Genomic DNA, 16343 nt, shown 5'->3' on the forward strand with positions numbered 1-16343 from the left:
CTATCACCACATTGACTGTAGTACTCGCGCTGAAAAAATGCTCAACCACTGCTACTTCCCCTTCCGGGATGCCTACAAGGCCCTCCCCCGCCCTACCTTCGGCAAATCAGATCATGACTCCATTCTGATCCTCCCTTCCTATAGGCAGAAACTCAAACAGGAAGTACCCGTGCTAAGGTCTATTCAACACTGGTCTGACCAATCGGAATCCATATTTCAAGATTGTTTTGATCATGCGGACTGGGATATGTTCCGGGTTGCCTCTGAGAATAACATTGGTGTATGCACAGACACTGAGTTCATCAGGAAGTGTTTATGGGATGTTCTTCCCACTGTGACTATTAAAACCTACCCAAACCAGAAACTGTGGATAGACGGCAGGATTCTTGCAAAACTGAAAGCGCGAACCACCGCATTTAACCATGGCAAGGTGACTGGGAAGATGGTTGAATACAAACAGTGTAGATATTCCCTCCGTAAGGCAACCAAACAGGCAAAACATCAGTATAGAGACAAAGTGGAGTTGCAATTCAATGGCTCAGACACAAGACGTATGTGGCAGGGTCTACAGACAATCACGGACTACAAAGGGAAAACCAGCCACGTCGCGGACACCGACGTCTTGCTCCCGGACAAGCTAAACACCTTCTTCTCCCGCTTTGAGGATAACGCAGTGCCACCGACGTGGCCAGCTCCCAAGGACTGTGGGCTTTCGTTCTCCGTGGCCGACGCGAGTAAGACATTTAAGCGTGTTAACCCTCACAAGGCTGCCGGCCCAGACGGCATCCCTAGCCTCGTCCTCAGAGCATGCGCAGACCAGCTGGCTGGAGTGTTTACGGACATATTCAATCTCTCCCTTCCTCAGTCTGCTCTCCCCACTTGCTTCAAGATGTCTACCATTGTTCATGTACCCCAGAATGCAAAAGGTAACTGAAATATCGCCCCGTAGCACTCACTTCTGTCATCATGAAGTACTTTGAGAGGCTAGTTAAGGATCTTATCACCTCTACATTTACATTACATTTACGTCATTTAGCAGACGCTCTTATCCAGAGCGACTTACAAATTTTTTTTTTTTTTGAGGGGGTGGGGTGGGGTAAGGGGGGGTAGAAGGATTACTTTATCCTATCCCAGGTATTCCTTAAAGAGGTGGGGTTTCAAGTGTCTCCGGAAGGTGGTGAGTGACTCCGCTGTCCTGGCGTCGTGAGGGAGCTTGTTCCACCATTGGGGTGCCAGAGCAGCGAACAGTTTTGACTGGGCTGAGCGGGAACTGTGCTTCCGCAGAGGTAGGGGGGCCAGCAGGCCAGAGGTGGATGAACGCAATGCCCTTGTTTGGGTGTAGGGACTGATCAGAGCCTGAAGGTATGGAAGTGCCGTTCCCCTCACAGCTCCGTAGGCAAGCACCATGGTCTTGTAGCAGATGCGAGCTTCAACTGGAAGCCAGTGGTGTGTGCGGAGGAGCGGGGTGACATGAGAGAACTTGGGAAGGTTGAACACCAGACGGGCTGCGGCATTCTGGATGAGTTGTAGGGGTTTAATGGCACAGGCAGGGAGCCCAGCCAACAGCGAGTTGCAGTAATCCAGACGGGAGATGACAAGTGCCTGGATTAGGACCTGTGCCGCTTCCTGTGTAAGGTAGAGTCGTACTCTCCGAATGTTGTAGAGCATGAACCTACAGGATCGGGTCACCGCCTTGATGTTAGCGGAGAACGACAGGGTGTTGTCCAGGGTCACGCCAAGGCTCTTCGCACTCTGGGAGGAGGACACAATGGAGTTATCAACCGTGATGGCGAGATCATGGAGCGGGCAGTCCTTTCCCAGGAGGAAGAGCAGCTCCGTCTTGCCGAGGTTCAGCTTGAGGTGGTGATCCGACATCCACACTGATATGTCTGCCAGACATGCAGAGATGCGATTCGCCACCTGGTTATCAGAAGGGGGAAAGGAGAAGATTAGTTGTGTGTCGTCTGCGTAGCAATGATAGGAGAGGCCATGTGAGGATATGACAGAGCCAAGTGACTTGGTGTATAGCGAGAATAGGAGAGGGCCTAGAACTGAGCCCTGGGGGACACCAGTGGTGAGAGCACGTGGTGCGGAGACAGATTCTCGCCACGCCACTTGGTAGGAGCGACCGGTCAGGTAGGACGCAATCCAAGAGTGAGCAGCGCCGGAGATGCCCAACTCGGAGAGGGTGGAGAGGAGGATCTGATGGTTCACAGTATCAAAGGCAGCAGACAGGTCTAGAAGGACAAGAGCAGAGGAGAGAGAGTTAGCTTTAGCAGTGCGGAGAGCCTCCGTGACACAGAGAAGAGCAGTCTCAGTTGAATGACCAGTCTTGAAACCTGACTGGTTTGGATCAAGAAGGTCATTCTGAGAGAGATAGCAAGAGGGTTGGCTAAAGACGGCACGCTCAAGAGTTTTGGAGAGAAAAGAAAGAAGGGATACTGGTCTGTAGTTGTTGACATCAGAGGGATCGAGTGTTGGTTTTTTGAGAAGGGGTGCAACTCTCGCTCTCTTGAAGACGGAAGGGACATAGCCAGCGGTCAAGGATGAGTTGATGAGCGAGGTGAGGTAAGGGAGAAGGTCACCGGAGATGGTCTGGAGAAGAGAGGAGGGGATAGGGTCAAGCGGGCAGGTTGTTGGGCGGCCGGCCGTCACAAGTCGAAAGATTTCATCTGGAGAGAGAGGGGAGAAAGAAGTCAAAGCATAGGGTAGGGCAGTGTGAGCAGGACCAGCAGTGTCATTTGAGGCAGATGCTTGGAATTTAGAGTGGTAGAAAGTGGCTTTAGCAGCAGAAACAGATGAAGAAAATGTAGAGAGGAGGGAGTGAAAAGATGCCAGGTTCGCAGGGAGTCTAGTTTTCCTCCATTTCCGCTCGGCTGCCCGGAGCCCTGTTCTGTGAGCTCGCAATGAGTCGTCAAGCCACGGAGCAGGAGGGGAGGACCGAGCCGGCCGGGAGGATAGGGGACATAGAGAGTCAAAGGATGCAGAAAGGGAGGAGAGGAGGGTTGAGGAGGCAGAATCAGGAGATTGGAGGGAGAAGGATTGAGCAGAGGGAAGAGATGATAGGATGGAAGAGGAGAGAGTAGCGGGAGAGAGAGAGCGAAGGTTGCGACGGCGCATTACCATCTGAGTAGGTGCAGAGTGAGTAGTGTTGGAGGAGAGCGAGACCCTCCAGGTTCCCTTGGAGAGTTCATCAATGAGCTTGACGCCTTGATTAGTTCCTTTCCTGAGGATGGCTCACCCCTCACAGTTCTGGGTGACTTCAACCTCCCTACGTCTACCTTTGACTAATTTCTCTCTGCCTCCTTCTTTCCAATCCTCTCCTCTTTTGTACTCCCTGTTCACCCATGACTGCATGGCCACGCACGCCTCCAACTCAATCATCATGTTGCAGACGACAACAGTAGTAGGCCTGATTACCAACAATGACGAGACAGCCTACATAATTTGCAAATAAATTCATTAAAAATCCTACAATGTGATTTTCTGGATTTTTTCTCATTTTGTCTGTCATAGTTGACGTGTACCTATGATGAAAATTACAGGCCTCTCTCATCTTTTTAAGTGGGAGAACTTGCACAATTGGTGGCTGACTAAATACTTTTTTTCCCCCACTGTATATTTACTGGGAAAGCAAACAACCCAAGCATTAATTGGGAGTCAGGGAAATGCATCAGCAAGTGAGAGTAGGAGGCTACAGATTGTACAGAACAAAGCAGCAAGGATTGTTTTAAGGTGGAGATATGATTATTCTGTTGTAGTCATGGACAATGCTCTTGAATGGTCCCCAATCAACAAGATAATTGAAAAAAACATGCTTATTTTTTTTCACAATGTATGCCATTTAAAAATTTCCAAACCCCATTCACAACAGTATTCAGTTGGTAAGAGACAGACATTCAGTCAATACTAGGAATAGATTGTCCACCATCTGTGTTATCCAGACAGAAAAGAGAAACAGGCAAAATAACAATTAGATTCAGCGTAAAAAAGAAATTGAATAATTTATCTGAGCAAACCAGAAACATTCTAAAAAATACTTTAGAACCATTTCAATTTAATAAATTGGAAGGTTGTGCAGGACTACAGTGGCTTGCAAAAGTATTCACCCCCTTGGCATTTTTACTATTTTGTTGCCTTACAACCTGGAATTACATTTACATTACATTTACGTCATTTAGCAGACGCTCTTATCCAGAGCGAATATTTTTTTTATTGGGGGGCGGGGGGCGGTGGGTTGGGGTAAGGGGGTGTTAGGCCTACTGCTGCTAGGTAGCTCTCTCTCTGCTCTCTCCTCCCCTCTGTCTGTCCTTGATTGCAGGAGTGAAGTCTGGTGTGCGGGAGTCAGGGTTCCAGCTGCAGCTCATTCACCATGATCACCTCAGCCTTTAAGACCCGGTCAAACTTACCACTCATCGTCAGATCATAGTCAAGACGACCATGTTAGTCTCGCTGCCGACTCAACCTGTTTATTTTTGCTCTTTGTGTTTTGGCCTGTTCTATTTACTTTTTCTCCTGTGCCACAGATATTTGGAACCTGACTCCTGCCTCCGCTTCACTCCTGCCACCACCATCCTGCTCTCCACTACCGGACCTCTCTTTTGGACTCACCACGGACACTAGGACATTACGGTACCACACCTGCCCTGACCTGGATCTGTTACCCTCCCTGTAACCTGGACTTGCTCTTCCCCCTATTATTGGAAACCTGGACTATTGAACATTTTAAATAAACCTGTTAAACCTTCTCTGGCTTGGTGTACTTGTCTGCATTTGGGTTCTAATACTGGTAAATCATAACAGTATGATCTGACCATCATGAACCCAGCAGACAGTAGCTTGGATACCACCCCAGAGTGCACTCAAATTTGGACTGCCATAGCCAATCAGGGCATTTTACTTGGCCAACATGATACCCTGTTTAAGACGATTGCTGAGGACAGTCAGGTGCTGCTTAATCAGGTTCAATTACTCACCAATCAAGTGTCTGCCCTTACTACCCCTTCAGCCCAGATCAGAGAGCCTTTTGTTCCTGCTCCAGAGCGCTATGACGGGAACATGGGAACCTGTGGCGATTTTTTGACTCAATGCTCGTTAGTGTTTGAACAACAGCCCCTCACCTACGCCTCAGAAAGAGCCCGTATTGCCTACCTTATCAACTCTACTAGCGGTTCCGCTCGTGCCTGGGGATCCGCGGTCTGGGAGAGTCAGTCAGACATTTGCAACGCTTACGTTGTCTTCACCACTGAGATGAGGAAGGTTTTTGACCACCCCGTACGAGGCAAGGAGGCTGCGAAACGGTTGTTTTCTCTTCGGCAGGGGGCTCGCAGTGTGGCGGAGATGGCAGTGGAGTTTCGGACTTTAGCAGCAGTGAGTGGTTGGAATGACGAGGCATTACAAGGAGTGTTCATCAATGCTTTGTCTGAGACTTTAAAAGATGAATTGGTGTCATATGATGAATCGCCTACGCTGGATAATCTTATTTCACTCACCATCAGGTTGGATAATCGGATTCGGGAGCGTCGCCGGGAGAGGAGTGTTAGTTCCAAGCAACCTGTCTGTCATCAACAAACTCCTCCCCGCATCTTCCCTACGGAGAAAGCCGTGTCTTCCCGAGTCGATACGAGGAGCACTGAACCCGAGCCATGGAGGTGGGTCGTGCACGGTTGTCCTCAGAGGAGCGTGCACGTCGCATTCAGGCTCGGGTCTGCCTGTATTGTGGAGAAGCTGGTCATTTCGTTCCTTCCTGCCCAGTTCGTCCGGGGAAAAGGGCCGGCTCATCATTAATGGGAGAAGTTTTGGTGAGCCGAGCAGCGGATTCTTCCTCTTCTCCCCGCATTCTGCTCCAGGCATCCCTCCAGTGGCAGTTCCAGAATCTCTCTGTTAGTGCGCTGATTGACTCTGGTGCAGACGAAAGCTTTTTGGATAGAGAGTGGGTTCAACAAATGGATTTGGAGACTGTTCCTATGGACTGTCCGCTGCAGGCTAAGGGTCTGAATGGACAATTGTTGACCCATATTACCCATCAGACTGTTCCTGTTTGTCTTAGAGTGTCGGGAAATCATCAGGAGAACATTCAATTCCATATTATCGACTGCCCACAGACCCCTCTGGTCCTTGGTATCCCCTGGCTCATAAGACACAATCCACACATTGATTGGGTGACAGGTAGAATTGTTTCATGGAGCACATTTTGTCATGTGAATTGTTTGTGTTCTGCTCTGACTCCTGCCAGTACTGTGCCTCGACCTCCACTGGAGTCCATGGATCTTTCTAATGTTCCTGACGTGTATCATGACCTGGCATCCGTTTTCTGCAAACACAGAGCTACTTCTCTTCCTCCTCACCGGCCTTACGACTGTGCCATTGACCTCCAGCCAGGAGCCCCGCTCCCCAGCAGTCGCCTGTACAATCTCTCCCGGCCGGAGACGGAGGCTATGGAGAACTACATTCGGGACTCCTTGGCGGCAGGTATTATGCGTCCTTCCTCGTCACCTGTAGGAGCGGGATTCTTTTTTGTTGCTAAGAAGGATAAGACCCTCAGACCCTGTATTGATTACCGTGGACTTAACAACATCACCATTAAGAACAAGTATTCTCTGCCTTTGATTAATTCTGCTTTTCCCTCCTTCATGGTGCTACCATCTTTACGAAACTGGATCTACGAAATGCGTATCACCTGGTGCGCATTCGTAAAGGTGATGAATGGAAGACTGCCTTCAACACACCCTTGGGACATTTTGAGTATCTGGTTATGCCTTTTGGGTTGTCTAATGCCCCTGCTGTTTTTCAGGCACTAGTCAATGATGTCCTTCGGGACATGTTGAATCGGTTTGTTTTTGTCTATCTGGATGATATCTTGATTTTCTCAGTCCTCCCAGGAACATGAACTGCATGTGCGCCAGGTGTTGCAAAGGTTGTTGGAGAACAAACTGTTTGTGAAGATGGAGAAATGTGAATTTCATGTGTCTGAGACCTCTTTTTTGGGTTACATCATCGCTCAGGGGGAGTTGCGGATGGACCCAGCTAAGATCTCTGCTGTCACGGACTGGCCAGCCCCCTCTACCCGCAAACAACTTCAACGATTTCTGGGGTTTGCGAACTTCTATAGGAGGTTCATCAAGGACTACAGCCGCATTGCGGCGCCACTCACCGCTCTCACCTCCATCTCACGACCGTTCGCTTGGAATGAAGGGGCCGAATCAGCGTTCGAAGAACTGAAACATCGCTTCGCCTCGGCTCCCATTCTGATGCAGCCGGACCCCGACCGCCAGTTTGTCGTGGAGGTGGATGCATCCGACACTGGGGTAGGTGCGGTGTTGTCACAGCGTTCTCCTGAAGATAACAAACTGCATCCCTGTGCTTTTCTCTCAAGGAAACTTTCTCAGGCAGAGAGGAATTATGATGTTGGCAATCGTGAACTGCTCGCCGTTAAGCTGGCTCTCGAGGAGTGGCGACATTGGTTGGAGGGGGCGGAACAACCCTTCATCGTTTGGACGGATCATAAGAATCTGGCTTACCTCCAGTCAGCGAAGCAGCTCAACCCCCGTCAAGCCAGGTGGGCACTATTTTTTGGGAGATTCAATTTTTCTCTGTCTTACCGTCCTGGGTCACGCAACGTCAAGCCTGACGCCCTGTCTCGTGTTCATTCGGCTGTTGATACTGGTAGTAACCCTGAACCCATTTTGCCTCCTACCTGCAGTATTGCGGTCGTCACATGTGACATCGAGGGGATTGTTAGACAGGCTCAACATCATCAAGCTGACCCTGGGAGGGGTCCTCCTAACCGGATGTTTGTCCCTGAGTCTGCTCGCTCCCAGGTACTTCAGTGGGCTCACTTGTCTCCCCTTACCTGTCACCCTGGAGTTTCGCGGACCCTTGACTTTGTGCGACGGAAGTTCTGGTGGGCCACGATGGAGGCGGACACTCGAGCCTTCATTGCTGCTTGTACGGTATGTGCACGAAGTAAGAACTCCACCCAGGCCAGCGCTGGTCATCTACGACCTCTACCTATACCCAGCCGGCCCTGGTCGCATATCGCTATGGATTTTGTCACTGGACTTCCCCCTCGTCTGGAAAGACTGTAATTCTTACGGTGATTGATCGCTTTTTCTAAGTTCGCTCATTTTTTGGCCCTACCTAAACTGCCCACTGCCAGAGAGACGGCTGATATTTTGGTTGAACATGTGTTCCGCTCTCATGGTCTACCCACGGATATTGTCTCTGACAGGGGTCCCCAGTTTGTCTCCCAGGTGTGGAAAGCTTTCTGTAAAGCTTTGGGCATTACATCCAGCCTGTCCTCTGGATATCACCCCCAGACCAACGGGCAAGCCGAGAGAGCGAACCAGGAGATGGAGACCGCTCTTCGCTGTGTCACAGGGTCTAACCCTGGGTCATGGAGCTCCATGCTCCCCTGGGTGGAATATGCTCATAACACCTTGACTAACGCTTCCTCTGGTTTGTCTCCTTTTCTGTGTGCTCTGGGTTATCAACCTCCCTGTTCCCTTCTCAAGAGAGGGAACTGGCGGTACCTCGGTGCAGTCCCACATGCGCCGCTGCTTCAAGGTCTGGAGGAAGGCCAGGGTAGCTCTGTCCCGGGCTTCGGCGTACATGCAGAGGCAAGCCAACCGTCACCGGTCCCAGGCTCCCCGGTTACTCTCCTGGTCAAGAGGTATGGCTGAAGTCACGGGACCTTCCATTGAAGGTGGAGTCTAAGAAGATGGCGCCTCGTTTATAGGACCGTTCAAGATACTGTCTATTGTTAACCCCTGCGCGGTTAAGCTACAGCTTCCTGCCTCCCTACGGGTTCATTCCACCTTTCATGTTTCCCAGATTAAGCCTGTGTCGGTTAGCCCTCTGTGCCCGCCCTCTCGTCCCCCTCCTCCGCCCAGGATCGTGGGTGGGGGTCCGGTCTACACTGTCCGGCGACTTCTGGATGTTCGCCGCCGGGGTCGTGGTTTCCAGTACCTGGTGGATTGGGAGGGTTATGGTCCTGAGGAACGTTCCTGGGTGCCCAGGAGCTTCATTGTGGATCCTGCTCTGGTCCGAGAGTTTCATAGGTTACATCCCGATAAACCCCGGCCGGCCGCCAGGTGGCGTCCGTAGAGGGGGTACTGTTAGGCCTACTGCTGCTAGGTAGCTCTCTCTCTGCTCTCTCCCTCCCCTCTGTCTGTCCTTGATTGCAGGAGTGAAGTCTGGTGTGCGGGAGTCAGGGTTCCAGCTGCAGCTCATTCACCATGATCACCTCAGCCTTTAAGACCCGGTCAAACTTACCACTCATCGTCAGATCATAGTCAAGACGACCATGTTAGTCTCGCTGCCGACTCAACCTGTTTATTTTTGCTCTTTGTGTTTTGGCCTGTTCTATTTACTTTTTCTCCTGTGCCACAGATATTTGGAACCTGACTCCTGCCTCCGCTTCACTCCTGCCACCACCATCCTGCTCTCCACTACCGGACCTCTCTTTTGGACTCACCACGGACACTAGGACATTACGGTACCACACCTGCCCTGACCTGGATCTGTTACCCTCCCTGTAACCTGGACTTGCTCTTCCCCTATTATTGGAAACCTGGACTATTGAACATTTTAAATAAACCTGTTAAACCTTCTCTGGCTTGGTGTACTTGTCTGCATTTGGGTTCTAATACTGGTAAATCATAACAGGGGGGGGTAGAAGGATTACTTTATCCTATGAATTAAAATTGATTTTGGGGGGGATTTTTCTTGAAGCAATGGCTTTTTTCTGGCCACTCTTCCGTAAAGCCCAGCTCTGTGGAGTGTATGGCTTAAAGTGGTCCTATGGACAGATACTCCGATCTCCGCTGTGGAGCTTTGCAGCTCCTTCAGGGTTATCTTTGGTCTTTGGTCTTTGTTGCCTCTGATTAAAGCCCTCCTTGCCTGGTCCGTGAGTTTTGGTGGGCGGCCCTCTCTTGGCAGGTTTGTTGTGGTGCCATATTCTTTCAATTTTTTAATAATGGATTTAAAATAGTGCTCCGTGGGACGTTCAAAGTGTTGGATATATTTTTATAACCCAACCCTGATCTGTACTTCTCCACAACTTTGTCCCTGACCTGTTTGGAGAGCTCCTTGGTCTTCATGGTGCCACTTGCTTGATGGTGCCCCTTGCTTAGTGGTGTTGCAGACTCTGGGGCCTTTCAGAACAGGTGTATATATACTGAGATCATGTGACAGATAATGTGACACTTAGTTAAATAAAGTCCACCTGTGTGCAATCTAATTATGTGACTTCTGAAGGTAATTGGTTGCACCAGATCTTATTTAGGGGCTTCATAGCAAAGGGGGTGAATACATATGCACACACCACTTGTTCCTTATTCATTTTTTTTATTTTTTTGAAACAAGTAATTTTTTTCATTCCACTTCACCAATTTGGACTATTTTGTGTATGTCCGTTACATGAAATCCAAATAAAAATCAATTTAAATTACAGGTTGTAATACAACAAAATAGTAAAAACGCCAAGGGGGTTGAATACTTTTGCAAGGCACTGTATGGTAGATGAAGGAACCAATCTATCTTTTCAGACTGTTAAGAGTATTTATCTGTTCAATATGTCAGGGTATTTGTAACAGTGTGTTAAATGTGATTGTTATAATTTGTATTTTAATGTTTAAAGACTCTTGGAAGATTAGTCCAAATGAGGACTAAAAGAGATCCTAATAAAATAAAATCAAGCAGGACAGAGGACAGCAGCAGGTCAGAGGTCAGCAGCAGGACAGAGGTCAGCAGCAGGACAGAGGTCAGCAGCAGGTCAGAGGACAGGAGCAGGACAGAGGACAGGAGCAGGACAGAGGACAGGAGCAGGACAGAGGTCAACAGCAGGACAGAGGTCTTCAGCAGGACAGAGGACAGCTGCAGAACAGAGGTCAGCAGCAGGTCAGAGGTCAGCAGCAGAACAGGGAAGGCTTGTTGTCTCTCACACAGACTTATTATTATCATTCCAGTCTGCAGATAGGGAGGGACCCTCCCGGCCGTGATCGGGATAACGTCTAACCCACGCCCCACACCCTAACCACAACCTCCCGGCCCTGATGGGGATAACGTCTAACCCACGCCCCACACCCTAACCACAACCTCCCGGCCCTGATGGGAATAACGTCTAACCCACGCCCCACACCCTAACCACAACCTCCCGGCCCTGATGGGGATAACGTCTAACCCACGCCCCACACCCTAACCACAACCTCCCGGCCCTGATGGGGATACCGTCTAACCCACGCCCCACACCCTAACCACAACCTCCCGGCCCTGATGGGGATAACGTCTAACCCACGCCCCACACCCTAACCACAACCTCCCGGCCCTGATGGGGATAACGCCTAACCCACGCCCCACACCCTAACCACAACCTCCCGGCCCTGATGGGGATAACGTCTAACCCACGCCCCACACCCTAACCACAACCTCCCGGCCCTGATGGGGATAACGTCTAACCCACGCCCCACAACCTCCCTGCTCTACTAAGGCTAACCACCACCAACCCCACAGACCACGGCCCCCGCCAACCCCACCAATTTTACGTTCCAGACATTTTTTTCTAGTCCCACAACAAAACGCCTATGCAAACCCTCACTCTGTCACTCAGAAACGTTTTCCAGTGTCTGCCTGCAAGCTGAAAATATTTGCCAGTGTGTGTTCAGGCTACTGTAGCCCCTCCCCCCTCCGCAGCATAGGCTACTGTAGCCCCTCCCCCCTCTGAAGCATAGGCTACTGTAGCCCCTCCCCCCTCCGCAGCAAAGGCTACTGTAGCCCCTCCCCCCTCCGCAGCATAGGCTACTGTAGCCCCTCCCCCCTCTGAAGCATAGGCTACTGTAGCCCCTCCCCCCTCCGCAGCAAAGGCTACTGTAGCCCCTCCCCCCTCCGAAGCAAAGGCTACTGTAGCCCCTCCCCCCTCCGAAGCAAAGGCTACTGTAGCCCCTCCCCCTCCGAAGCATAGGCTACTGTAGCCCCCCCCCTCCAGAGCATAGGCTACTGTAGCCCCTCCCCCCTCCGGAGCACAGGCTACTTTAGCCCCTCCCCCCTCCGGAGCATAGGCTAATGTAGCCCCTCCCCCCTCCGGAGCATTGTCTACTGTAGCCCTCCCCTCTCCGGAGCATATGCTACTGTAGCCCCTCCCCCATCCGGAGCATATTCTACTGTAGCCCCTCCCCCCTCCGGAGCATAGGATACTGTAGCCCCTCCCCCCTTCCGATGCATAGGCTACTGTAGCCCTCCCCCCTCCGAAGCATAGGCTACTGTAGCCCCTCCCCCCTCCGAAGCATAGGCTACTGTAGCCCCTCCCCCCTCCGAAGCATAGGATACTGTACTGATGTTACAAGCTTGATTCAGAAGATAGGGAGAGATGTTTTATTAGCTAGAGAAGAATGGATTAACGTTTTCAATGCTAGTTAAGGATACTATAGGCCTAGTCATCACAATTCACGTTGGATTTATTAACTATAAAAATGTAAGACGTGTTTTTAATTCTGGTGCTGCTCTGCACCCTTGTTATCTAGCCTCTTAGCTAGCTAGCTCAAAGGACATTCCTCCATAAAAAGCCGCTCCTCCTAGGTCTAATTCTGTGGACCTAATTCAGATAATGCAACGTCATAACAAGATGCCCAGTGCTTCAAGCCCCCTCCTCAACCCTCTGCTCTCTCCCCAACTGCAACATTTCAGTCCGATCTTGCGCCATAGGCGACACTCATCTGTCCATCGCGCATGTAAACAACTAGCTTGGCTGCTCTATCCACACTGATTGGTGAAGTCATTTAATGAGCTAAATGCAACAAACCTTTGATTTCACAGGTTAAAACAGATACAGGAAATAACGATATAAACTGGTACTTTTTTTGGGGGGGGGGGGTCGAACCGGTTCAGAACTTTATTTTTGCTGGTCGAAATAACACGAAAAAAAAGTTGTGTTTCTGTTCAGAACGAAATTATTGGGAAATAATGTAGGTTCTAACCCCTGGTTTAAACTGGGGTTGTTGCAATACCAGACACAGCCAGACACACCCACACACAGCCAGACACACCCACACACAGCCAGACACACCCACACACAGCCAGACACACCCACACACAAACCCCTTGACTCCTTTGTTTACAAATCCCATTTTCAGACACACACTACAATATTTACAAAACGGAAAGTTAGGCTAGTCACACACTGACTCAGCATCTGGGGAATCCCACTTTCCCCACAGGCACGCTCTCTCTTCCTTTCTCTCCCCGTGAGGGGGAGGGCCTCTTTCTCCCTCTCTCTCCCATCTAAACAGTGGTCCTGTCCTGTGAATGGCTCAGAAGGTACTCCCACACAGAATAAAATCAAATGTTATTTGCCACATGCGCGGAATACAAAAGACCTTACAGTGAAATGCTTACTTACAAGCCCTTAACCAACAATACAGTTTCAATAAAAAAAAGTGTTAAGTAAAAAATTGATAAGTAAAACATAAAAAAATTACAATAATTAAAGAGCAGCAGTAAAATAAAATAACAGTAGGGAGGCTATATACAGAGGGTACAGGTACAGAGTCAATGTGCGGGGGCACAGGTTAGTCGAGGTAGTTGAGGTAATATGTACATGTGGGTAGAGTTAAAGTGACTATGCATAGATAATAAACAGAGAGTAGCAGCAGCATAAAAGAGGTGGTGGGGTGGACAATGCAAATAGTCTGGGTAGCCATGATTAGCTGTTCAGGAGTTTTATGGCTTGGGGGTAGAAGCTGTTAAGAAGCCTTTTGGACCTAGACATGGCGCTCCGGTACCGCTTGCCGTGCGGTAGCAGAGAGAACAGTCTAATACTAAGGTGGCTGGAGTCTGACTATTTTTAGGGCCTTCCTCTGACACCGCCTGGTATAGAGGTCCTGGATGGCAGGAAGCTTGGCCCCAATGATGTACTGGGCCGTACGCACTACCCTCTGTAGTGCCTTGCGGTCTGAGGCCGAGCAGTTGCCATACCAGGCGGTGATGCAACCAGTCAGGATGCTCTCGATGGTGCAGCTGTATAACTTTTTGAGGATCTGAAGCCACCCTGCCCTCAGGTCTCAAGACGTGTGTGGACAGGACATTAGGTAATTTTTTTAAAATGTAACAAGCCAGGAAGGGACATGACCAGTTCTCCTGGTACTGACTTACTGCTGACCAGGGTTGGGGTCTCCTCCTTTTCAGTTTATTGCAAAAAATAATTGAAAATAGATGCAATTTTTTCAATTATTGAATTAGACTTCCTGAATTGATTGACTTCCAATCAAACTGACCCCAAAGCTGCTGCTGACTGACATCATGACATGACGGACAGACTGACAGAGGGGACTTGGGAGAGGTGCAGGGCATTGAAATAAGAGGGACTTACAGAGCATGGATTTGGGTTGCAGTTTGCAGTCAGTCACTCAATGTCAGTCTGTTATCTAGCTATAACTATCTGGCTGACATGTATTGTTTGGTCGTGTCAAACAGAACCCTTCCTACTAACAGGGGCAGGGACACAATACTAGCATAATAATAATAATAATAATAATAATAATAATAATAATAATAATAATAATAATAATAATAATAATAATAATAATAATAATAATAATACTATGCCACAATACTAGCATGTCTGTCAGATTAGCTACAGTAGCCCACAGTGAAAGTTACTGCTATAATGACATAACAGGTTTATGAAAATGTTATGTACACACACAGATTATGTTTTATCTGTTCAAAAGGATCAGTGTTGCTGTCACCTGCATTGTCGAGATGTGATATTGACAGAAAGAGAAACAGTAACCAAAACATGCGCAGATTCACAGCTGAATTCGACTCACTGGCTAGCTAGTTAACACAGGCCTAACGTTAGATGTCTGCAGACTCGCGGCAATCAGACACAAAACACAGCTGTCTAGCTAGCGACGCGAATGTAAGACAAACATTGGCTAGTCAAACCCCCCAAAACATTCACGTAAATATGGGTGTGTTCGTAAATTCAAACTGGAGTGCCTAGTGCGCTCTGGGCGTTCATAAATTCAGAGCGTTGTCAGATTGTCCGTTCATAAATTCAGCGCGTTTCGCTCTCGGAGCGCGTCACTGGACGCTCTGCCCGACCGAGCGTCCTGACCTCACAACCGCAGTCAAGCACCCAACCGGCTAACGTTGACTAGCTACTTCCAGACACAAACGAGAGAACACATCACTCTGACCATTTAACTCTCCCCAGCAGAGCTGGTTAGGCTGTTTTTCATGTTATCCAGAGTGTTGGTGACTGTGCTGCTGGCAAAAATTCAAAATCGCTTTTTTTTGCCGACACCGGTCATATTCAACGGGTGTTGAGCGTTCGTAAATTCATAAATTATTCTGCGCTCTGGCACACAGACGAGAGTGCTCTGAAACCGGAGTAGATATGCAGAGCGAATTTACGAACGCACCCTATAAATCGCACATGCCAATTTCGAATCCTCATTCTTGATCACATCATGTAGTCTTTAATGATTATAAGGTTAAAGCAAGTAGCTAGTTTCTGGTGGTGTAGCTTGCGTTGCTAGCTAGTTAACTAAATTAAATCACAACAGTATAACCAGAAGCTAGCCTAGCTAAGTAGCTGGCTAGCTACCTGTCTGGGAGTTGCGACGGCGGGGAGTCAGATACCTTGGTATGGTAATGCATTTGGTGTTGATATTCTGGGTCGTGATAGCCTTCTCCAACTCGTCCAGCTGTCCTGTCTTCTTCAATTTCTTTACAAGACTTTTCACTGCCTTTTCACACCATTTCTCTTCCTGTCCATTTATCTGTTCGCCCTTTTTCCAGCCTAGAAGCCTCTTCACAATCGGGGGAGTGAATATTAGTATAGACATCTTGAGATTGAGGTCAGTAAAAATCCACCTAGTTTTCAGTAATCCGATATAAGACCTTCATATGGTCCTCCTGAAATGAAGTACAAATAAATACAAATAAAACGTTATTTGTTTAAAGTTAGCAGGCTTGAAATGTTGTTGGTTGGGCCACCGCTCAGGGCACCAGCCGGTTCAAGTTGAATGGCTGGCTCTTTTTCTGTGAAGTGCTTTAGATAAAGGGCGGCGCAGACAGATGAACGACCCCCACCCCCTTCTTCTCCTCCTCCCCCCACCCCCTTCTCCTCCTCCTTCGCCCCCCCCTCCCCTTCTCCTCCTCCCCCCCCCCCTTCTCCTCCTCCCCCCACCCCCTTCTCCTCCTCCCCCACCCCCTTCTCCTCCTCCCCACCCCCTTCTCCTCCTCCCCCCCACCCCCCTTCTCCTTCGCCCCCCCTCCTTCTCCTCCTCCCCCCTTCTTCCCCCTTCTTTCCCCCCTTCTCCCCCCTCCCCCCTCCCTTCTCC

At 49.4% G+C, this 16343-nt stretch overlaps 1 protein-coding gene across 1 annotated transcript in view; it reads right to left on the reverse strand.

The window, feature by feature from the left end:
- Positions 1 to 16026, reverse strand: part of smad3b (SMAD family member 3b) — a 73058-nt gene extending 57032 nt beyond the window's left edge. Inside the window, exon 1 of the mRNA XM_041858240.2 lies at positions 15640 to 16026. Coding sequence (XP_041714174.1) covers positions 15640 to 15845 — 206 coding nt within the window. The 5' untranslated portion in view covers positions 15846 to 16026. The remainder of the gene's footprint in view (positions 1 to 15639) is intronic.
- Positions 16027 to 16343: the final 317 nt, after the last annotated feature.

Source organism: Coregonus clupeaformis, chromosome 26 (assembly GCF_020615455.1).
Source record: "Coregonus clupeaformis isolate EN_2021a chromosome 26, ASM2061545v1, whole genome shotgun sequence".
In the NCBI taxonomy this organism is placed as follows: Eukaryota; Metazoa; Chordata; class Actinopteri; order Salmoniformes; family Salmonidae; genus Coregonus; species Coregonus clupeaformis.